We start from the raw sequence: 22,331 nt of genomic DNA, 5'->3' as shown, positions 1-22,331 counted from the left end.
GTGCACAAGGGAAATTCTGCGCCAGCGTACGGGCGGCGTGACCTCTTTCCCTGTGGTTTTGCAGCATCGATCTGGGTGAATTCTGGTCCCTTCAAGGCTTTCTGAAAACAAAAGCAAAGGAGGCGGGGGAAAAATGATCTGGGTTTGGGGTGGGCTATAGGAGTTCTCACTGATGCACAGCAAACTGCCATCAGCATGCTCTGCAGGGCAGTTAAGGCTGGGGGTGTGAGAAGGGGGGATCAGTCCTGGCTTTACTGGCTAGCTGAGTAGATGTGTACACATACTAAATGCTAGCCAGAACCTCCTCTTCGGTGGCATTAGTGCATGGAGCCAGAGGGAGCACAGAAGCTTTTCTTGCCAGATTGTGTTGAAGCCAAGGAAAAATCCTTTATTTGCATCTAATTTGCTTTTTGTATAGCTGTGACAGCTTTACAAAATAATACCTGGCTTTCTCTGCTCTCCCAGATATGGAGCCCATGGCTGCTAGCACATCGCTTCCTGACCCAGCCAGCGAGTTTGACAGGAACGTGCCCCGTATCTGTGGCGTCTGTGGGGACAGAGCCACTGGTTTCCACTTCAACGCCATGACCTGCGAAGGCTGTAAGGGCTTCTTCAGGTGAGAGGGAGGAATCTTACTCCGTAACCAGCAAGCCTTAAGGATCAGGCAGCCTGATGCTCTACAGAGCTGGGCTGCAGACAGCTTTGCCAGACCTGTGCCTGCATTGCAGATGTCTGACACGCCTGCAAATCTTGATGATGGAGACATCACAAACGGTTTCCCTTCTGGTGCCTTACTGTGGCACCCTGCTACTGGGACGTAGGTTGTTTTCCCCTTAGCCAGAGATTTCCATCAGTCTGGGAGCCTTGCAGGTGTCCATGTGCTGTGTAGGCAGGAGTGAAAGAGCCTCCAGCACACTATGGATGGCACCTGGGAAAATACACCCGAAACTAGCAGTCTTTGAAAACTAAACTGGTATGATGGCTGCAAACTTTTTTTCTTTAAAGCAGTCTGCCTCTAAGGTCTGCTCTGAAGCGCTGCACACTTGCTTGTGGAGATGCATGGGGTCCTCTGCCCACCTGCTGGAGTGGGCACCAAGCTCCTTCCAAAATCAGGCAGTCTTTCACTCACAGCTCGGGCTCTCAGGGGGTTTAAAGTGGCTGTGGGCTGCATAGGCAGCTGTTCTGAGGCTTTTTTCCCCACTGTCAGGTGGGGGTCTTGAGTGGTCTCAAGCTGATCCTCAGCAAGGCAGAAACATTTCTGAAAGCTGCTGGGGTCTCCACGTCTGGAGAGCTGCAGGTCTGTGGGTATTTGTTAGCCGCTCGGTTTTACCCCTGCATCTGCCGAGGCGATGCTCCCATGCAGATGGTGCAGAACCATTCACGTGGGAGTTCAGATCGCTTGCACCAACTGAGAGAATGACTAAGCACTGGCGAAACGAAGCAAGATAATGACTGGCGTGGGATTGGCTAGGAAAAAGCCTTGCTCAAGTATTTTGCACTGTAATGAGATGGTGGCACAGGTGGCTGTGGTATTGCAAAGACCAGAGCGCACAGCTTTACACCTTGAGCTGGGCTGTTACAGCAACCAGAGCTTGAACTTTCACAGCAAAGTCATAACTCCTCCTCTTGCAAGAATTTCAGGGCTAGATGGGGGTTTTCACATACCACAGTCTTGCAGTCTGTTTTTGTTAACAGGGCGACTTCGAAGCCCGGCCAACCTGAGCAACAACATTTTCCTCAATTACTGCTGCTAAATGAGTAACTCTCCTTTCAGGTGCTCTCCTCCATGCTCTGGTCTGGTGTCCCTGACCTTCCCCATCCCCGTTGTGGCCACAGAGGCAATGGTCTGGCTTTTGACCTGTGAAATGGCCACTGCTGCTTGACAAACCCTTCCTGGGTGTGATGTGGGCGATGTCGCTCTTGCGTTAATGTTGTGAGCCCTGCTGCTGCATTTCCCCATCTCTGTTGTCACACCATTGTAATCATGCAAGACATACAACTGTGACAGTATTTCTGAACAGACATCTTAATGATGTGAAAAGCTCTCATCTTCAGCTAGCCCTTCATGCCCCATATAAAGCCTTTCTTTTCAATTTAAGGCTCTTACTACTGTTTTAATCTTGCTTTCCAGGCACGTTCTCCCCATGCTAGGTCTCGGTGTGTTCTGTCTTGCTACACAAGCTCGTTTACATGCCATTTTCAATCACTGAATTAATTAACGCTTGCTGCTGCCACAGCTTAGAGCTTTGTGCATTAAAATATAGTAGCACTGCCATAGAGGAGCCTAGACCCCTAAAACTCTCCTAGAAATGCTATGCGTCCTTTTGCCAGCACCTTGGGTTTTATAACAGGCTGTGCTTGTGTGCACTTGCCATTTTTCAACTTTCAGCTTGCACTCCCTGAGCAGGTCTTTGAAAAAAATCACTGTGCTGGTATCAATTTCTGGTGGCTGATGGCACTTACCTGGGAGGTCAGACTCGCAGCCTTGGCTAGCTAGGAGCTAGGGGCTAGGAGAGAGCAAGTGGCTGTGAATATCGAACTGCAGCAGCAAAACCTTGGGAGGGTTTCACAGCTTTTTTGGAGTGCACTCAGGCTGCAGGCATGACTTGGGCTCCTCCGCAGCCTTGCACACTGTCGCAGAGGGATGCAGCAAAACGCAGCCTGAGCCTTGGCTCGCTGGTGTGGCTGCAGAACGGCTGCAGAACTTCCTGGTGCATCTCACCTGCCTTGGGCATGTACCTGCGGGACATGATTCCCTGGTGTGAAGTCCCCCAGGAGGTCCTGGGTTTAATGGCTCTATAAAAGGCATTAGGAATTTACTGGCACCTCTGGGTGCTCAGACATGCATGTAACCTGCAGCACAAACAGGCGTGAGGCAACATTTGGCTGCTTGCTTCAAAGTCTGCTGTTTACTAATGCTGCCAATGGCAACAGCAGACTTTTATTGAGCTCTGCTGTTTGCTCCGGAGCTCTTAAAAAGCAGCTAAGCCCGAGTGATTTATTCTGCTGTGACCTGGCTGAAGCATCCACGGTTTCTCTGGTTTCTTCTGCAGTCCTAGTTTTTCCCAGGTGCATTGATGCTGGGTGTTAATACCCAGAGCCTTTCCAAGCAGCTCGGCTATTTCAAAACCTATGAACTCCCCACCCATCCTGTCAGCATCGCTGCAGCTCCTGCTCCTGTAATCCTCCCCAGTTCTTTGCCATGTTCTACGTGAAACTTTTGAAATAAATCCATCCCCTCTTCCTCCTTCCCCAGAGGTCCCTAAAGATATTTCAGGGCAAGGCGCAGTTGTCTGCGGAGGGTCCCTGGGGTCAGAAGTGGAGGATGGAGCTGGTAGGATTTGGGGGAGAAAATGCAAATGAATGCAAAACAGGCGCCAGATTGCTGCAGCTCTGCTCCTGGCATTGACTTGGCTGTTGGTGTACCAAGGGGCTTTCCTGAAGGGCTGTGTAGGTGTACTGGGGCAGAAAAGGGGGATTGTCCTACCCCAAACGGTTTGCGATGGCTGTGTGAGGTGGTTCTGCTGCAGCCTTGGTGCCAAAATGACTCCTCACATGTATTAGCCATGCGGTGGGTGACAAAGGCCGTGCCAGGAAGGCCACTGCGGGGTTTGGTTATGAGTAGGGTAGCTTTCAGGAAACAGAATTTCACAGGTTCTGCAAATGTGAGTTGTGTGTATCAAAAGCCCATTTTGCTAATAAAAAACTCAGAAAGAGTTACTGTGAAGATCAGCCCTGTCTGTAAAGGGGAAGGACGCAGCACAGCGCTCGTACCTGCCGCACGACACGGAGCTGGTCTGGGCTTTGCCCTCCTTCTGGTGGGGGCTGTCAGGGCTGCTGTCCACCATCTGGTTTGTATGTAACCTAACATTTCTGATACCCTAAAAACCCTTTTATAGAGGCACTGGGGTTCGCGCTCTCCCCGGTGTGCTAGGTAGGACCGTCGGGCACGTGTCTACCAACGACCGAGGGTGGAGTTCAGCTGCTGCAGTCGGGGGGGTGGTTAATGACCGGGGTTCCCGGCTTGTGGAGCTGGAGCTGGGCAAATTGCAGTCCTCATGGTGGCCGGAGCGCTCTCCGTTGGGAACAGGATCTGTTGGGCAAGATAAAACCAGCTGGACTCCCCCTGCCCCCATGAGATGGGCACGCTGCGACCGACGCATGCTGCCCCTCCATGCGCGCAGCCCGTCCTTTGCAGCGCTGCGTTTGCACGCAGCTGGCGGTCACGTTGGAGAGCGCGCATGGGAATGCCACCCCTCTTTCCCCGGCCACCGTCAGGTACAGCCCCGCAGCCTCGGAGCTCATCGCTCCCTGCGTGGCAAACCTCAGCTTCCCCTGCTGTGGGCTGCCGCCCTCTTTGCTCTCACCCGTGGGCTGGGTTTGCGCAGGGAGGGATCGCGTTTATTTTTAAACTTTCGGCAGCCTGCCTGGGACATGGATCTTAAATGAGTCTTGAAATGGCTAGTTGTGGAGCTTTGTAAAAATACACCGGAGCCGGATGGCGTGAGGTCCTGCTGTGGGGTGCACAGCCACTCCTCTGCACTGCTGGTGGAACTTGGGGCTCCTCGTAGCCCAGAGCTCTAGACCCTTGGGGCAGAGAAGCGGCCGCTTAGAAAAACCCTCTATTGTGCCCAGCCACCCTGCATTCAAATAAACTGCAATTTTCATACCAAACCCATAATGTTGGCTTGCCCTCGCACACAGGACATCTCTCCCTGCCCGAGGGCCTTGTGTTTCTCTTGCTTGTTTGTGCATTCCCCAGCCTTGCCCTGGGCTGCAGGGGAAAAGACGAGCTGCTTGCCTGCCCCAGGTGCTCAAAAACAGAGTCGCTCACCAAAACTGGGAGATTTTGGGGTGTTCGGTTCCAAATCCTGACCTGCCCCTGAGCTGAACAACGTTTGTCCCCATTCCTGGGAGAGCAAAGGTCCTGCTGGTCTTGGTGGAAGGGAAAAACCCAGAGAAAAGCAATTAAACTGAGAGCAAGCTGCTGGGTGAAACAGTGCAAGGCGGGCTGTGGAGGGCTCTGCCATCCGCCTCTCCTGTATTAATTTTCCTAAATGCATTTATTCATCTGTGAGGTGAAGGGAGAGTAAAGCCTCTTTGTTTACATCTCCCTTTCTGAAATAGCCTCTAATTGCATGCTACGTGCTGCCCGGGTCTGCAGCCCGAGAACGTATTTTATATTTATACCCTATAAGCGCAGGGCTGGCGCCGTTCCTGGGATGGAGGGGCCCCTCCGCCATCGCCCTCTCAGCCTGCAGGCGCCCATTTGCTCCCTCCACGTTGTTTGCCTGTGCAGCACGGGGGTCGTGCACCATCAGCTCAGCTGCGTGCAGGGATTTTATTGCTAGAGGAGTGACTCTTTCTAGCAGGAGACTCTTCGTGCCGGTGCTGAAACACAGCATTAACTTGGTGGCAGATTTCTCGCTGCTGTACCTGAATTGCATCTCAGCTCTGCTTCTCTGCTGCATTTACCTCTGAACATTCTCGCTTTGACTTTCCAGCCTGCAGGTGTCCTGGGCTTGGTTTACCTCCGTTCAAAATCACTTTAAATCTTCATTTAAAGCAAGCAGCACCTTTAGAAATACTTGCAAATCCAGGGAAAAGCTTTGCTTGCTGATGGCAGATCGTTGAGTAACTTTCTCCAAAGCGAAGACGTAGCATCTCCCGGCACAGGGGAGAAACCACCGTCAACAGAGCAGCTCAGCTACGCCTGTAACGTGTCCTTAGTGGATATCGCGCAGGACGGCCCCACAGAAAGGCGAGTTTTTGCTGGGAGCTCTGGCTTTGACCCTTTGTACTTGGAAGATTTACAGTCCCGATTGCAGCAGCAGATGAACGTGGTACGGTGTGGTTTTGGTGGAAGAGAGGGTTATTATGTTAAGTGTTGTTTCTCTTGTATCCTGCAGTGAGATTTCTTTCTCCTGCACACACAAACATGCACTCCAGCCAGTTATTCTAGCAAAGCCAGGCTTTAAAGGCTGGTAAAGGTTTAATAACACGGGCTGCTTTGGTATGTGCCGGCCTCTACTCTGGTTTCTTTTGCTGCTGGTGGGGTTTTCTCTACAATCCTTCTACCCTTCTTTTGGCCTTCAAAATACCCGTTCAGAACCAGAAAGCTGCTTAACCTGTGGTTGAACCCCTCGGCTGTGTCCTTGTACGAAGTTGTCCTTTTCCATGCTGGCCAGCAATGCCGGACCTCTAAGATCAAACCCGTAGATGCACCCAGCCAGGCACAGCCCCTCCAACTTAATGTTCTCGAGCAACCAGCTGAGCTGAACAGAGTGAGGTCAGAGATGCTTCCAGTATCTCCTTAGCAATCTCTCTCCAGCAGTTTGCTGTCCGGAGAGCTGGATTTGTGCTTGCATCCGCTCCCGATGTTTGGAGCAGCCTCTTGCACAGTCAGAGCGGTGTTGATTTGACCCAAGACATTTTTTTCCATTCCTCTCCAGGAGAAGCATGAAGAGGAAAGCGATGTTCACGTGCCCGTTCAACGGTGACTGCAAAATCACCAAGGACAACCGGCGGCACTGCCAGGCGTGTCGGCTGAAGCGCTGTGTGGACATTGGCATGATGAAAGAGTGTGAGTATGCGTGCCGTGGGGAGCAGCCCGGCTTCATGCTGTGATGTCCTTTTCCTTCTCAATTAAACGTGCGGTGCAGAAGGCAGGCGTGCAAGCGTACAACCTGAAAGCCCTACAAGGATTTGAAGAGGATGCAAAGGGTAGGGGATGCGGCGGGTAATGATTGAGAGGAGCTCGTTTAATGATTGAGGCTGTTCCTGTGGCGGTTAGCGAATGTGGGGAGCTGCTTTTGGCAGAGCCAAGTCGCCTTTGCTGGCTCCTGGGGGGGCATCAGCTTAGTGAGAGCATCCGGAGCGGTTTCTGATTAACTCCCGGTTACATTGACTGAACTTACTCCCGTCCTGCCTGTGCAAAGTCATCGTCCTCTCCAACGCGTTTTTGCACGCTCCTCGCTGCATCTGAACGGGGAGAGCTGAATGAGCTTCCCCACAGCGAGAGTCATTTCCATTAGCATGGAACTAGCTCGCGGTTTGCTCTGCCATACCTCGTGGGCTTTTCTTTCAGGGCCCTTATTCTTGCAACGTGGGTCCGTCCGTCCAGCCACATGCGTAGCAGAGACTTAAGTAAATAGCAGAGGAAAGTAAAGTACTTCTTAACCCAATCCAAGCACACTAATGTTGTCCAAATATTTATTTTCCTCAACTATATTTATAGATAAGCAGATTTTAAAAATAAAATCTGTTTGACACACTTCCTCCTACGTACACATGCTTTCCATGTCCTAAGTCTTCAGGAGAAGGCTGGCGTTCGCATAGCGTTCAAACCAAAATAACAGCCTTCTGCTAGGAGACGTTGCAAACAGGACGTCACGTCAAATCGTTGATGCATCTGAAAATTTGGAAAATGGAAGTGGTGCTCATTGCCTTACGTGGTGAGTGAGAGCAAACGGCATCCAATGTCACAGGGTGCCACCAAAGCACCTGCGTCCTCCAGCAAATCAGAACTGGTAGGTGTTTGCAGGAAAAAATGCCTAAATTTCCAATTGTCCCAAAGATCGAGCAGATCCCTGAAAGAGAAGGTCCCTGGATCGTCTTTTCTTAAACTAGCAGCTGTGTTCCGTAAAAAGGGAGAAAAAGACGGTATAATGCACCAAATGTACCCATGTTTTGGGTGAGTATGAGGACATGCGAGCCCACGGTAGCTGGTTGGTGCAGTCCGTTTGGTGTAGCCGTTGCTGACGAGGGAAATGTGTTGACTTGCACCGGTTAATTACCCAGGAAAGGCCGGAAAATTCAGCAGCAGCGATTGCACGGGGTGTTTGCACCCTGGCCGCGGCCAAGTGCCAGGGATGTGCATGCTCTCCCCAGGAGTTAACTTGTAAGCGACCCCATTAGCAAACCGTTAACTAGATTAACAAAACCTAACCTAAGAAAATTAAAAATAGCCTTCCTGTGGACTTTGCTGCTGGTTAAATGAAGGGGAACAAGGTGTGCTGCTGTTATTTTTAGATTGAATCGGAGATCTGGAAGCTCTTGAGGGGGGGTTGTGTCTTCCCCAGGCTGGCGTTGAAGGTGATGAGGATTGTCGCAGGCAAGGCTGGGCCAGTTTGACCCCGCTGCCGATGGGATCTGAGTCCAAAGCAGAAATGAGGGAGTGAGATGGGGATAAAGAATCATAGAATCATAGAATCATTTAGGTTGGAAAAGACCTTTAATATCATCCAGTCCAACCATTAACCTACACTACCAAGTCTACTCTAAGCCAATCAAGGGTAGACCAGACTAAACCATGTCCCCAGGTGCCACATCTACCCGTTTTTTGAACACTTGAGAAGAAGAAGAGGAGGAAGAGGGCAGACCCTGGCCAGCCTTGTGCCTGTGTTAATTTGGAATTTGGTGCAGGCAGACCCTTCTCCATCCCCAGAGCATGGGGTGGTTGGATGGCCTGGATGCCTTTAGACATCCTCTCCAGCCCAAACCATGCAGGGCTGAGACCTGCGGCAGCGCGGCTGTGTCAAGGGTCCCTTCCCCAGCGCGGTCCCAGTCTGGGTGCAGCCAAACCTGTGGACCAGGTGCTGCGGTGATGGGCTGGAGGAGCCAGTGCTTGTTGGGGAGGTGCAGCAAGGGAGGGATCGCGCGTGTTCAGAGCCATACAGAGCAAAAGGCCTGGGCCACCGGCACTCCCCGGGGAGCTGGGGACAGCGTCGGGGCGGCCACCGTCCCCTGAGGAGGGGCCCGGGAGGGGAGGAGGTGGAAGCTGGAGGGCAGCCGAGGTTACGGCCGTAAGACTGGAGCAGGGTTTATAGCCCCACTGCAATGCCTGGGTTCACCCTAAGCTGTCTGCAGCCAGCGTTAGCAAATAGTTGTGGGTTTCTCCCTGTCTTATCTGCACAGGGTAAAGCGCAGGGCAAGCTTGCGGGGCTGTGCGGTGGGCAGAGGAGAAATCACCTCACAGCCCAAGCCGTGGCATTTGGGAACGCTCCTTTTTCTGCTCTCCGGAGCAGTTTCCCTTCTGATGGCTCTGGGGAGGGCAGGTCTGCAGCCTAGGGGTGCCTCAGCTGCCCTGTCCGCTTGCCGCTGGTTTTCCTTAGGATGACGTACTTCAAATGCTGGACTATCCTGCCTGCTTTGGCACTGGTTAGGGTGGCAAAATGCTGAAGTTACCCCTTCTGCCCTGCAAAATTGCCTTTTGCCAACTGCCTGGAGCTCGGAAAGGGACGTTTGTCCCTTGGGGCTGTGGTGGCCAAAGCACGGGGCATTAGATGGAGCCAGGCTTGACAGCCACCTGTAACCTTTGGGTGGTTCACCTCTCAGTGTCTTTGCCCCTTCTCCCCCAACCTTTAATAGCTTGCCAGCGCTCGCAGCGTATGCAAGCAGGGATGGGGAGCAGGTCATCTGTCCTGCACGGTCTAAAGGTGTTGCTGCAAAGCAGGAAGATAAATTATGCATCACCAGCGTGAGCAGCTGGAGGGACCCACAGGCTCCCTGGGGCTGCAGCAGTCTCATTGAATTTATTCTCTCCCACCACCTTACTTGCTGTTGGGGAATTTTTTTGTGCTTGTCCTGGTGCTGGGACAGTCAGCTGGGAATCCGTGAATCTCCTTGGGAGGGCCCCCAGCCGTGTCCTGGGGCAGTTTGTCCCTCCGCAGCCGGGTCCTCAGACATCGCTGAAGGTGGTTGCGGCTAATTCCCCTCCCCGGTGCCGCAGCAAGGTCTATAGCTTGCCTGGGGTCAGCGCCCCATGGATCTTCTCTCCCCTTTTCCAAGGAAGAGTCTTGCTGGGATCTGGTTGTACGTCACGAGCAGCTGATGCTCAGCATCCTCACCGTGAGGCTCAATTTACGATCGCAGTGTTGAAAATCCCCGAAGGGGAGGAGGAAAAAAAAAACCAAACAATCATCTCGGAGCTAGGGAGAGGAGCAGAAACTGGAATGAGACTGTGCGGAGAGAGGGGAATTTCCCAACTCAGTCAGGAGAGGACCAGAGATGCCTGGGGGAGCCGGCAGCGTGAGGGCAGCAGCAGCTGCAGGGTTACGGTTGTTTAGGGTGGGACTGCAGGATGAGGGTGAGCAAGGAGGGAGGTGCTGTTTCCAGCTCTCCTCCGCTTCCCCGAATAGGCGGCAATACTCAAAGCAAAAAAAGTCCCTGCTGCCCCAAACGTGGAATGCGTTATTCCCCGGCCCGGGAGCCACCGCACAGCACTGTTGTGCAACGCCGGCCTCTGGGACCCGCGCCGACATGGGAGACTGGCCGAGAGGCGAGGCCGGAGCACGAGAGGGAGGGAAGAGTCGCGGCCATTCAGGAAAACATCACTTGGCGGCAGCCAGTGTTCGCAGGCTGGCCGGAAAGCGTCTCTGTGCCCCGCGGGCTCAAAGCATGTGCTATAAACACCCAGTGTCCTCTGTAATTAGCGCAGGCTTGGACGCCGGCAGGGGCTGAGCATCTGGAAAGCCCTCTCTGAAATCTGTGCAAGCATCGCTTCGGTTAGCCATGTCTCGGCTGCGTCGGAGGGACACAACCGCCTTGGCAGGGGGAGAGCAGTAGCTGGGGGCCCTGCAGCTGCTGTCACCGCTCCGATTTGCTCCGGTGCGGGTCTGGGACCTGCAATTTAAATCACTGCTGTTTGCCCACTGCTGCAGGCTTTCCTCCTCTCTGGTTTCCGTGCAAACCCACGCGCTGTAGGAGATGCACACCCTGCAGCCAGCCTGCAGCATCCCATTTACACCCCCCCCACCACTGCGGTGTTTGTGCTCCTGTTGTGCAACGTGGGTTTGCTGGCCGTGCCACCCCTTGTCCCAGCCCTGTCGCCGCTGGCTGCGCTGCTGATGACAGCTGCAGGGGTCGGCCGCCTTTAGAAATGCTCCGTCTCCCGATGACAAAGGCGTCTTGGGGCAGTCGCAGCTGGGGTTTGGAGCAGGCCAGCAGGGCTGAAAGGTGTGGTTTTGGGAGACGCAGCAGGACTGAATTAGGCTTTGCTCCCCAGCTGTAAAGGGTGCACAGCGGGCGCCTCCGGGAAGGCTGCGTCCTGGGTATTTACTGTGTGAACCGGTGCCGGGCAATCCGGGGCATCCTTGGCAGCTAAGTGAGGTTGCAACGCCCTGCAGAGCGGCTCAGGGGGGTGATTCCCGATCTCAATGCAAATGCTTTGTCCCTACGGCGTATTAAACTGCTTCTTTTGCTTCTTGACCCTCACCTAGCCATGAATCGCCCCAAAGCTGCTGCTGCAAGGGGCGTTTCTGCAGCCCCCTTGCCAACCAGGGGCCACCAGCTCAGCTTCCGACCGCCGCCACCGTCCCAGCGAGACCCAAGTGCCACCCCCCGTGGCGGCCGTGCCAGGCAGGCTGTCCCAGGGTGGGGGAGCAACGATGGGGCTTTTTGCAGCCCTGGGACTGGACGGTGTCCCCAGCTGCGCCCGGGGCAGGCAGAAGCACCCACCGTTCAAGCTTCAGTGAAATGCTCAAGAGACACCCAGTGAACATGTTTCACGCCTGAAGTTTCCTAAGCTTGAACTTTGCTTTATATTGGCTGCTCTTTCCTCGCCTGACAGGGCGAGTCTGCCTTCATGCTGCTCCACATCACCCTCCAGCACTTCCAAGCCCCTGGCTTTGGCCAGGGTTGCAGGGCTGTATCCTCGCCCGGCCAGCTGTATCCCCATGTGCTGCCCTCGGTGTCGGCCGTGGCTTTTCCTGCTGCCCTTGCGGTGTCTCGCAAAGAGGGCCAGAGTCTGTCTGGAAGCGATGGGCAGATGTTATCTTAGCCTCCGCACGGACTTCGGGTCAGGGCAGCCCACAGACGCTTAGCCACATCGCTGGTCGTGCCAGGAGCCTGTGGCTGGACGGCTCCAGCTCAGCGTTTGGGAGGAGATCAGATCTAGGGCGTGAGCCGGGATCTTGAGTGGAAGCTGCAGGTGTTGAGCCATTTCCTGGCCCCGTATTTCCCCTTGAGGCAGGCAGCGACGTGGTGGGCAACACCCACCCTTCTGTGAGTGCAAAGTAAATGGGTCAAATCCTTGTCCCCAGGACTTTATAAAGCAGGCAAGTCACTGCGCTGACATCCCTCGCCCGTGTTACCACCGGCTCTGCTGAAGAGCCGTTCCTCCGCACAGCCAAGCAAAGTGCATCTCGGGTTTGCTGCTCCCCAGCGTCCCTGGGAACGATTTTGCCAGAAGTGCTGGGGGTGGTTCTCAATCCAGTGCTGATGCTGCTGTGTCTTGGCTTGCACAAGTACTGCTGTGTCATGGCACGGGCATTCACAACACCAGGCAAGCTGGAAGGGAACTGCAGCTCCCCTTTATCTTTTAAGCACCTGCAGGGCTTCCTTTGGGTTTTAGTCTCCTGTGGGCTCCAGCAAGTCCTGTCAGAGCATTAAACACCAAACCTGGACCCTGCTGCCAGCCAGAGCCACAGCCAGTTTCTGTCATCACCGCCAGCAGTTTGGCAATGGATTCACAGCAACACGCAGCCCACGTGCTCTGCCGAGCCTTGGTGCAGCCAGCAGCCCTGGGACATGCAGGGAAACCAAGGTGCTTCATTGCATAGACCCTGGGTAGGGAAATCTGGCTGCCTTGGGGATCGTACCGGGGAACACAAACCTTGCCAGTGTTTGTTCTCCTGCTAAGTGATGCTCTGGGACATGCTTTTGCTTTTCATCTCTTACCAGGGTGAGGAGTGCTGCCGCCTCGCTGTTTCAAATCTGTTTGAGGGCTGGTTTTCCTAAAGGTGGGTGGGAAATCCAAAGGAGATTTCCCTTGTGGTGTTGCCCCAGAAACATCTTTTTCTTTCCAAACCAACTCTGCAGATGCTTCCTAATTTCGGATCGATTCACTTGCAGCATCTGAGATTTGCTTGGTGTAGACACCTGCAATAATCCCTTCCAAAGCCCCGATGCTCGGAACAGACCATGCTGGCAAGGACTTTGAACACCATGGCCACAGCCCAAGCGCTCGGCTCTTTGCCCTCCCCTTGTTCCCAGCCCCACGTGGCTCTTTCCCCACAGATGCTGCCTCGCCTATGAACAGTTTCCCTTCTTGCCTGCAGCGCCCAGATGGATCCAATGCTTTTATAATAAGACCTGGGATGGGAGATGGCAAAATCCTGATTTTTCTCCCCAGGCAGTCGTGCTGTCCCCTGCAGAGCTGGCCGTAATGTGCTGCTCACAGGAGCGATCTTTCATCCTGAGTGGGTCGTTCCCGTGCCTCCAAGATCTTCAAGTCCCCTCTGAGGTTGTGCAAGTTTGAAAGCATATTGGAAAAATGCTGTCGGCTAAAGGTGGCAGAAGGGAGCAAGGACTGCAAACAGTTCCTTGCCTTGAACCCTGTGACCGTGGCTCCCCCTGCCCTTCGACGACCTCTCGTCCCAAATTCCACCTCGACTCGCCCAGCATCAAAGCTCTGTGCAACCCAAGGCAGGCAGAAAGCCGCCTGCCATCAGATAACGTGCTTGGGGTTTTTTAATGACTGGTTAAAGGGCTAATAACATCTTGAGGAATGGCCCTTGCTATTTTTAGGACCCGCTGGTTGGTGTGTATTAACGAGCTTTTGTGAATGTCTGACTCTGTTACGAGGATGGGGGGCTGCTACCCCCAGAGGTCGTTGTGGCTCTCTCTTGCTTTTCTGCTCTTTCAACCTTCTGAGGCTATTCAGGTCTCTAAGCTCTTTTTATAAAGGTAAGATTTGAGCCCAAATTGCCCATGGATGCTCCCCTTCCCTAAAGAAATGGGAGAAGCCCTGCGTATCACCTCTGAGTCCAAGCCTTGGCCGCTGCTGAAGGCTGTCACCCGTAATACAAGTCATAAATACCCCGTCCTGGGAGCGGGGGTATGTTTATGTGCCCCCTTAGCTTAAAAATCCTTGTGATGCCGCAGAAGCACTGCTGGGTACCCAGACTATCGCAGCTGCGGCGTGGTAGCCGGGCGCGGAGGCTGAGCGGTGCCGCATTGGGCTCCCTCTGTTGTCAGGCGCCGACAGCGGCGCAGGAGCCGTGCCGGAGCGAGGGGAACCCGCTGGCCTGCCTCTTGCAGGATCAAGATTTCTTTCACCTGAAAACACAGAGCAAGCGGCGAGGTTGCAGCACAGAGCAGACGCGTGGCAGCACTGACGTGACCTTACTGCACCTGGTCCTTGCCTAAAAGCACCCGAGCGGGCTATAACGTGTCCTGGTCTGGTAGCGGGAAGCCATGACCTGGCAGTCAAGGACAGGAGCAGGATGGGGTTGATGCAGGTTTAATAATTGATTGGCAAGGTGATAGGGATGCTGGCTGCAGCGGCCCGGGGTTGCTTCAGTCTCTGTTTCCCTCCACCCGTTTCTGACGCTTTCCTTGTCCCGCAGTCATCCTGACAGACGAGGAGGTTCAGAGGAAGCGTGAGATGATATTGAAGCGCAAGGAGGAGGAAGCGCTCAAGGAGAGCCTGAAGCCCAAACTCTCAGAGGAGCAGCAGAAAGTTATTGACATACTCCTCGAGGCTCATCGCAAGACCTATGACCCCACGTACGCTGACTTCACCAAGTTTCGGGTACGTCCGGGGCACGCCAGCCCCGATTCCCATGCGCAGAATCAAGCGGTTCCTGCCCGGATGCGCCAAACCCGCTTCACCCCATGACGCCTCTCTAGGGAGGCATTAAAAATCCCAGTGCAAGAACCCTGACGCTGTTGGCGGCAGGCGAACGCCTGCCTCCAAATTGCTCTCCCGGCCCCATTCCTCACGTCCTGCTCTCTCTTCCAGCCCCCCATGAGAAGCAACCCCAGCAACAGGGGGGCAGCAAGGTCCCCCTCCGTTCTCACCCAGGACTTGTCGTCGGAGGACTCCACCGACCTCTTTGGCTCCGATGGCTTCGGCACGTTTCCAGGTACCGCTCTTGCCGCCCCGTATGTGATGGAGGTGGAAGTGCAGCTTTACCTCAGTCTGGCCATTCAGACCCTTGCTTTACCTCTTCTGGGGAGCTTATTTATCCGTAAGACCCCCCTGGGGGTGTTGCAAAGGCTTTTTGCGAGCAAAAAGCATTAAGTGCTTGGCTGGATCACGGCCCTGCAGACCTCTGTGTGTCCGAGCCCTCCAGGCTGGCCAAGAGGAGGGTGAACGCGAGCGCTGGGCTGCGTCGTGGCCGCTCGGGCTGCGGTTAGACTTGATCGCAGCACAGGAGAGGAGTTCAAGGGCCAAGCGCAAAAATCTTGATGCTGTTGGCAGCCAGCGAACGACTGCTCTCCCAGCCCCGTTCCTCTTGTCCCGCTGTCCAAACGCAACGCAAAGCCCCCGGCAGTTTGGATGCCGTTGCTGCCGCGAGCTGGCATCGCTCTCCTCACCCATGTCTTGCCTACAAGCGCGGTACCCTCTGACCGTCTCCCTCTCTCCAGAGTCTGTGGAGCCCCAGATGTTTTCAAACCTGGTCCTCTCCGAGGAGAATGATGAGAGCTCTTCCATGAACATCGACTTCTCCCACCTCTCCATGCTCCCGCACTTGGCCGACCTGGTCAGCTACAGCATACAGAAGGTGATTGGCTTTGCCAAAATGATCCCGGGATTCAGGTGAGACGTTTGCTCCCAGATCTGATGTCTGCGGTGGTTTTCCACTCTTGGGAATCCTGTCCTACCCTTCACAGCCAGATCATTTTTCTCTGTTTCATCTTCACAGCTGTCCCTCAGGCTCTGTTCCCTTCCCAGGTCTGTTCCTATTTTCACGTTTTTCTGTCTCTCCTCCTTCCTGGGGTTACTGCTCTCCTATTTTACCTTGATTCACCCAGACTCTACCAGCAAAATGCTTGAGCTCCTAAGATGCTCGAGACCATGGGAGCGGTCCCGTCCTGGTTTGTGAAGGACTTCAGGTCCTGTTTAACTCCAGGCTGGTGCCCGGGGCGCTGGGTGGTGCCACTCCGTAAATGTCGCTGCAGAAATACCTGCTGCTTAGTTACATGGAAACCTGGGCTGAGGGAGAAGCTGGGGTGCCCCCAGCAAAGGGACCGGATTACCGATGGAGAACCTGGTGTGTGGGCGGCGGGGGCTGCTCCTTTGCTCACCGGACAGGTCTCTCACCCCCCTACTCCCCCTGCCCAGGAACCTGGCAGCAGAGGACCAGATCGCCCTGCTGAAATCCAGCGCCATTGAGGTGATCATGCTGCGCTCGAATCAGTCCTTCACCCTTGAGGACATGACGTGGACCTGTGGCAGCAATGACTTCAAGTACAGGATCAGCGATGTCACCCAAGGTAAAGGCTGCCGGGCACTCTCCTGCTTGCTGCGGGCTAAGAAATGTTGTCGCAGCCTTAAATTCAGATGCAGAAAGCCCATACTGAGTAGTCTGGAAGCAGGGACATGTTGGCAGGCTGCACGGCTGCGGAAGGCGGCAGCACCAGCAGCTCGGCAGTGCGACGGCTGCACTGAGACCCCCGTCCCGGCATCAGCCGTGCTCTGTTTTATCTCCCAAGCCCCGCGCTGTGACCTGTGTGCATCCCGCAGCCGGATGGCAAGAGCCATTAACTCCTTAAGAAAAGCAAAGCTAGAGCGTGGCTGGAGCTCAGAGCTGTCTCCAGCCCCTCTGCCCCGCGACGGGGGCTGAGTTCAGTTTGATCCGAGCTGCTGCGAGGGCTGGAAAGCCGCTGTGCTCTGCAGCCAGGAAGCCCTTCTGGTAGGAAAAGTGGTGAATCCTGCCCTAAACATCCCTTGCTTTAGGATTGGGGGACCAGCACGGAGAACAGGGTGTGCAGGTGATATATATGGACCTTAAATCTCTCCCTGCACTTGGAAGAGCCACGGAGTAACCCAGGGATGTGGGCAAGGGCAGGGATCCCCCAGCGAGATCCCAGGAGAGCCAGAGCAAGCGGTGTGGTGGGACCAGGCACGGGGCAGCTGGCACCCACTGAATGCCAGGAAGCAATCTGCTTGCGGAGGGCTCTGGGCACACAAGGTCTGGTTTGTGATGCTTGTGCAGGACACGGGGCAGTGCGGAAATGACGATAAGGAGGCAGAATGGCTGTAGGGTAAGTGTCTTTATAGATGTCAAAAGCAAAATCTGCTCCATAATCTCCTGCTTTAGAGAAACTGCTGGGGAGAAAAGTACAATTAAAAACCAACGTGTTTTAAGCTGTATCAAAAGTAGTCTTTCACTGTCCCGGCTCTCTGCTGCACTGAAGGGCTGCCGAGCTCCACGCTCATCCCTCGGCTGTGGGAGACCTTGTTCCGGAGCAGGCTGCGATAAAGGCCCTTTTCTCTTCCCAGCTGGCCACAGCATGGACCTGCTCGAGCCGCTTGTGAAATTCCAGGTTGGCTTGAAGAAGCTGAACCTTCACGAAGAAGAGCACGTGCTCCTCATGGCCATCTGCATCCTGTCCCCAGGTAGGAGGACGCTCCACCCCCCGGGGCACTAACCTGCCAGGTTTTAGCTGCCTCCCCAAAAATGTCACCTTTCCCTGCCTCTCCATCATGGCCGGCTGGGAAAAGGGAAGGGAATCACCCCACGTCCCTGGTGTTTCCTAGATCGCCCAGGCGTGCAGGACACCTCGCTGGTGGAATCCCTCCAGGATCGCCTCTCGGAGATCCTCCAGACCTACATCCGCTGCAGGCACCCTCCTCCCGGCAGCCGCCTGCTCTACGCCAAGATGATCCAGAAGCTGGCCGACCTACGGAGCCTGAACGAGGAGCACTCCAAGCAGTACCGCTGCCTCTCCTTCCAGCCTGAGCACAGCATGCAGCTCACGCCGCTGGTGCTCGAGGTCTTCGGCAACGAGATATCCTGACTCCGGCTGTGGGCTTGAGCACCTGCCAGTAAAGGGATAAGTCAGCCTGGCTTCCCCGAGGCAGCGAGCGGAGGGATGTGACCCTGGGCAGGAGTTTTGTACATAGACAGTTTGGTTTCACACTACTGGAGGTCCTGCTTTGTCTTCTCATCCACGGCGGCTGAGGTTTGCTTGCTGTGGAGCAGCGACAGACCCAGATCCGTGTGGTTTGCCCCACTCCGTCAGCAGCTTTTCCGCTTCCCTGCCATCTGCGAGAGCTGACTTATCCCTTTATGGATATTTTGAGGCTGGGCTACCTTGAATCACTTCTTTCTTGACCCAAAAAAGTGGGCTGCTTGGAAGAAGTGCTCGGGTGTTTCTGTGTGGGGAGACAGACTCACGGCGTTGCTGAGCCCACGGCGCCATCCTCTGCTCCCCTCCTAAAATCTGCAAAGCCCCCCCTCCCCGTTTCAAAAAGGGAGGTGCTGATTGAATTGCAACCCCCGAACCCCTGCCGGCAAACACCGTGGGCTGTTTAGCCGGTCCCCGCACGCGTGACCAGCTCAAACCGCTCCCGTGAGCCGTGGCGAGGCCGGGGCGAAGCCGAAGACGTCCGCGTCGGCCCCGAGAGGGGAACTTGCCCTCAGCCCTGGAAGGAGACAGCCCCGTGAGCTGAAGTTCGCATTCCCGACACTACTGCCAGGCTTTGGGGGAGCGGGGTGATTGGGGTGGCCCCTCCGCTCTCTCCGAGCCGCCCCCCTTGGCCGAGGCTCTCGGGCAGGGCCCCCTGCAGCCCATGGCGGCATCGCGGGAAGGACCGCGGCCCCAGCTGGGCTTGCGGTGCCCCGAGCCGTGCTGCAACCGGTGCCGCTGCCCCCCGGGCCCCAGGGCGGAGCCATCGCGGCCCCCCCGGGCCTTTCACAGCGTCCGGGAGGGGCCCGTGCTCGCTGCCCGGTGCTGCTCCTCGCCAATAAAGCCTCGCTAAACCCTCGCTGGGGAACCGTGCCTGGGCTCCTTCCTGGGGCGGGGGCGGGGGGGTACGTGTCCGTCTGTCCCTGCGGGGCTGTGCCGGCCCCGTCTGTCCTGGGGGTGGCGGAGGTGCCCGTGTGGGCCGGGCAGTGCCCGTGTCCGTGTCCCTGCCCGTGCCCGTGCCCGTGTCCCTGCCCCTGCCCCTTCCCCTGCCCGTGTCTGTCCGTGCCCGTGTCCCTGCCCGTGTCCCTGCCCGTGCCCGTGCCCGCGCCGCCGCGTGCCCGTCCCCACGCCCATGTGTCCCCGGGCGGGGCCCGCCCTCGCGCAAGCCCCGCCCCAGAAAGCCCCGCCCTCACGTAAGCCCCGCCCCAGAAAGTTCCGCCTTCCATAAAGCCCCGCCCCTGCGGCCTTGAGCAGGGCGCATGCGCAGGCGGGGCGGGCGCGGGGGGCGGGCGCATGCGCACTCCCGCGAGGCGGGGAACGGGCGGGGTGAGCCAGCGCATGCGCGCGGTGGAAGGGCGGGAACGGGGGTGAGCCGGCGCATGCGCAGAGCAGCTGGGCGCGGGCTGGGCGGGGCTGGCGCGAGGCGGGGCCATGGCAGTTGGGATAGGCTGGCGCATGCGCAGAGTGGCGGGGTGATGGGCTGGCGCATGCGCAGAGTGGCGGGGTGATGGGCTGGCGCATGCGCAGAGTGACGGGGTGATGGGCTGGCGCATGCGCAGAGTGACGGAATGATGGACTAGCGCATGCGCAGAGCGACCGTGTGTGCGTGTGTGGTGGCTGGCGCATGCGCAAAGCGGCGGGGAGGGGGTGGGTGGCTGGCGCATGCACAGAGTGGAGGGGAAGGGTGGGGTGGTTGGCGCATGCGTAGAGTGGCGGGGAGAGGTGGGGTGGCTGGCGCATGCGCAGAGTGGCCGGGTGGGGGCGGAGTGGCTGGCGCATGCGCAGAGCGGCGGGGAGGGTGGGGTGGCTGGCGCATGCGCAGAGCGGCGGGGAGGGGGTGGTGGCTGGCGCATGCGCAGAGTGACAAAGGGCAGGTGCGCCGTGGCGGTTGGCGCATGCGCCGTACGGCAGCGTCGGGCCGGAGGCGCTGCGCATGCGCGGTGCTGTGGTGGTGGGGCTGCGCGTGCGCAGTGCTATGAGGGGTGCCGCGCGCGCTGTCCGCCTCATGGCCGCCGCCGTGGGCACCGGGAGCGGGGCCGGGAGCGGGGCCGGGCCCGGGCTCAAGCGGCCGCGGCCCGAGCCCCCCCTGCGCATCGGCACCCACGACGGCACCTTCCACTGCGACGAGGTTCTGGCGTGCTACCTGCTGCGCCTCCTGCCCCGCTACCGGGTACGGCCCGGGGCACCGTGCGGCGGGACGGGGTTGTGGCCCGCTCGGGCCCCCTTGCAACCGAGCCGGCTCCCTCCCGGGACCCCTGCACGGGGACAGGGACACCGCGCATACCCCGGCCCCTGCCCGCCCTCGAGTCCCGGCTCCCTCCTGGCGGCAGCCCCTGGGTGCCCAGCGCCCTTCGGGGTCCCCATTACCTGGGGACATCTCCCGCCGTTCCCGGTGGCACCGGGGGGCTCCCTCCGGGTCCCCACACCCACTTGGGGGTCTCCGGTCCCAGCCAGGGGCCCACCCTTCAGGTGCCCGGTCCCTGCTTGGTGTCCCTAATCGCACCCGGGGGCCACCCTCCGGTTCCCCAGACCCACTGGGGCCCCCTGCTCCCACCCGGGGGTCGGCCTTACGGTCCCCAGTCCCACCTGGGGGTCACCCTGAAGTTCTCAGTCCCTTCTCGGGGTCCCTGGTCTCACCAGGGGCAGGTCTCAGGGGTCCCCCATCGCTCCTGGGGACCACCCTGGGCTCCCCGTCCTCACTGCACCCCCCGGCAGGACGCAGAGGTGGTGCGCACCCGGGACCCCCAGCGCCTGGCCCAGTGCGACGTGGTGGTGGACGTAGGGGGCGAGTATGACCCCGAGCGACACCGCTACGACCATCACCAGAGGTGAGCCCCCCCCCACGCTGGACACTGGGGTGCCCTGGGTGCCAGGGGTCCCTCGGGGCTGACCCCGCGGCCCCACAGGTCCTTCATGCAGTCCATGCAGAGCCTGCGGCCCGACAAGCCCTGGACCACAAAGCTGAGCAGTGCCGGGTTGGTCTACTGCCACTTCGGCTCCCAAATCCTCGCGGGGCTCCTGGGGCAGCCGGAGGACAGCCCTGTCGTGACGGTGCTCTATGATAAGGTACCAGGGGAGCCGGGAGGGTCTCGGGGGGAGCTCTAACCCTGGCAGGGCCGCACAGCTTTCCCCAGGGTTTCTCCTTGGCGGGGGTTACCCCATGGAAGAGTGCTCTGGGGAGGGGGACCCCATAAAGAGGGGACCGGTTTGTTCTGGCTGCTGGTACGCGGCTGGGCTCCCAACCCGGCCGACCCCCGATGTCCCCGCTCTGTCCCCAGCTATACGAGAACTTTGTGGAGGAGATCGATGCCATCGACAACGGCATCGCGCAGGCGGAGGGGGAGCCCCGCTACGCCCTCACCACCACCCTCAGTGCCCGTGTGGGGCACCTGAACCCCCGCTGGAACGACCCCGACCAGGACACCGAGGTGGGGACGGGGAACGTGGCAGGGGGGTGGCAGGGACCACCCTGCCTGGGGCCGCTGCTGACCCTGCTCTGCGTCCCCAGGAGGGGTTCAAGCGGGCGATGGAGCTGGTCGGGGGCGAGTTCATGGACCGGCTCGACTACTACCACCGTGCCTGGCTGCCCGCACGGGCGCTGGTGGAGGAGGCCATCCAGCGACGCTTTGAGGTATCCACTGCCAGTTTGGGGGTGGCTGAAAGTTTGGGTGGGGGCCATGGGGTGAGGAGAGGCCAGGTCCCCTCGGTATGAACCTCTCTGCATGGCCACGCACCCCCCTTCTGCTCCCCTGTACCCCTACATGTGGCCGTGCAGCCCCTCCTGCGCCCTATATACCTACATATAGCTGCGCACACCCGTATCACCGTGCACGGTCCTGCACCTCCCCATGCCCCGCCTTGTGCATCCCAATATTCCCCCACACGCTCGCGCCCCCCGGGCTCCCTGTGCAAGCTCGGCAGAGCACCCGGCAGCAGGTGCCCGTGGGTGGGGGCGAACCGCGGGGCGGGGGCTGCGGGGGCCGGACCCCCTGTGCCCAGCGTGTGCCCCTGCCCAGGTGGACGCGAGCGGGGCAGTGCTGGAGTTCCCGCAGGGCGGCTGCCCGTGGAAGGAGCACCTCTTCCACCTGGAGCAGGAGCTGGCGCTGCCCGACCCCCTCCAGCTGGTGCTCTTCCCCGACCGCGGTGGGCAGTGGCGGGTGCAGAGTGTCCCGGCGGCGCCGCACTCCTTTGAGAGCCGGTAAGACCCGTCCCCTCGCCGCCCCCCACCCTGGCAGCATCCCCCCGGGGCAGGTTTTCACCCGCCGCCTCCCTCTCCCCCTGACAGCCTCCCTCTGCCCGAGCCCTGGCGAGGCGTCCGGGACGAGGCGCTGTCCCAGCTCACCGGCATCCCCGGCTGCGTCTTCGTACACGCCAGCGGCTTCATCGGAGGCAACCGCACGCGGGAGGGGGTGTTGGAGATGGCCCGGCGGACACTGGCGCAGCGGCACGGGGCGGGAGCGCAGAGCGGATGA

General features: G+C 57.9%; 2 protein-coding genes across 2 annotated transcripts; both read left to right on the top strand.

The window, feature by feature from the left end:
- Positions 1-465: 465 nt before the first annotated feature.
- Positions 466-17,748, top strand: VDR (vitamin D receptor). The gene is made up of 8 exons (XM_075725031.1): positions 466-616; positions 6,453-6,583; positions 14,349-14,533; positions 14,744-14,867; positions 15,373-15,544; positions 16,070-16,221; positions 17,231-17,347; positions 17,489-17,748. Exons 1-8 carry the CDS (start codon positions 468-470, stop codon positions 17,746-17,748), a joined length of 1,290 nt encoding a protein of 429 aa, XP_075581146.1. The 5' UTR covers positions 466-467.
- Positions 17,749-19,834: 2,086 nt separating this feature from the next.
- On the top strand, positions 19,835-22,331 carry MYG1 (MYG1 exonuclease). The gene is made up of 7 exons (XM_075725084.1): positions 19,835-20,025; positions 20,550-20,687; positions 20,766-20,925; positions 21,138-21,287; positions 21,368-21,490; positions 21,876-22,057; positions 22,145-22,331. Exons 1-7 carry the CDS (start codon positions 19,835-19,837, stop codon positions 22,329-22,331), a joined length of 1,131 nt encoding a protein of 376 aa, XP_075581199.1.

This window comes from Pelecanus crispus, chromosome 26 (genome assembly GCF_030463565.1).
Source record: "Pelecanus crispus isolate bPelCri1 chromosome 26, bPelCri1.pri, whole genome shotgun sequence".
Lineage (NCBI taxonomy): Eukaryota > Metazoa > Chordata > Aves > Pelecaniformes > Pelecanidae > Pelecanus > Pelecanus crispus.
The sequence above is the reverse complement of the archived record's forward strand: the minus strand, read 5'-3'. Positions and strand labels throughout refer to the sequence as shown.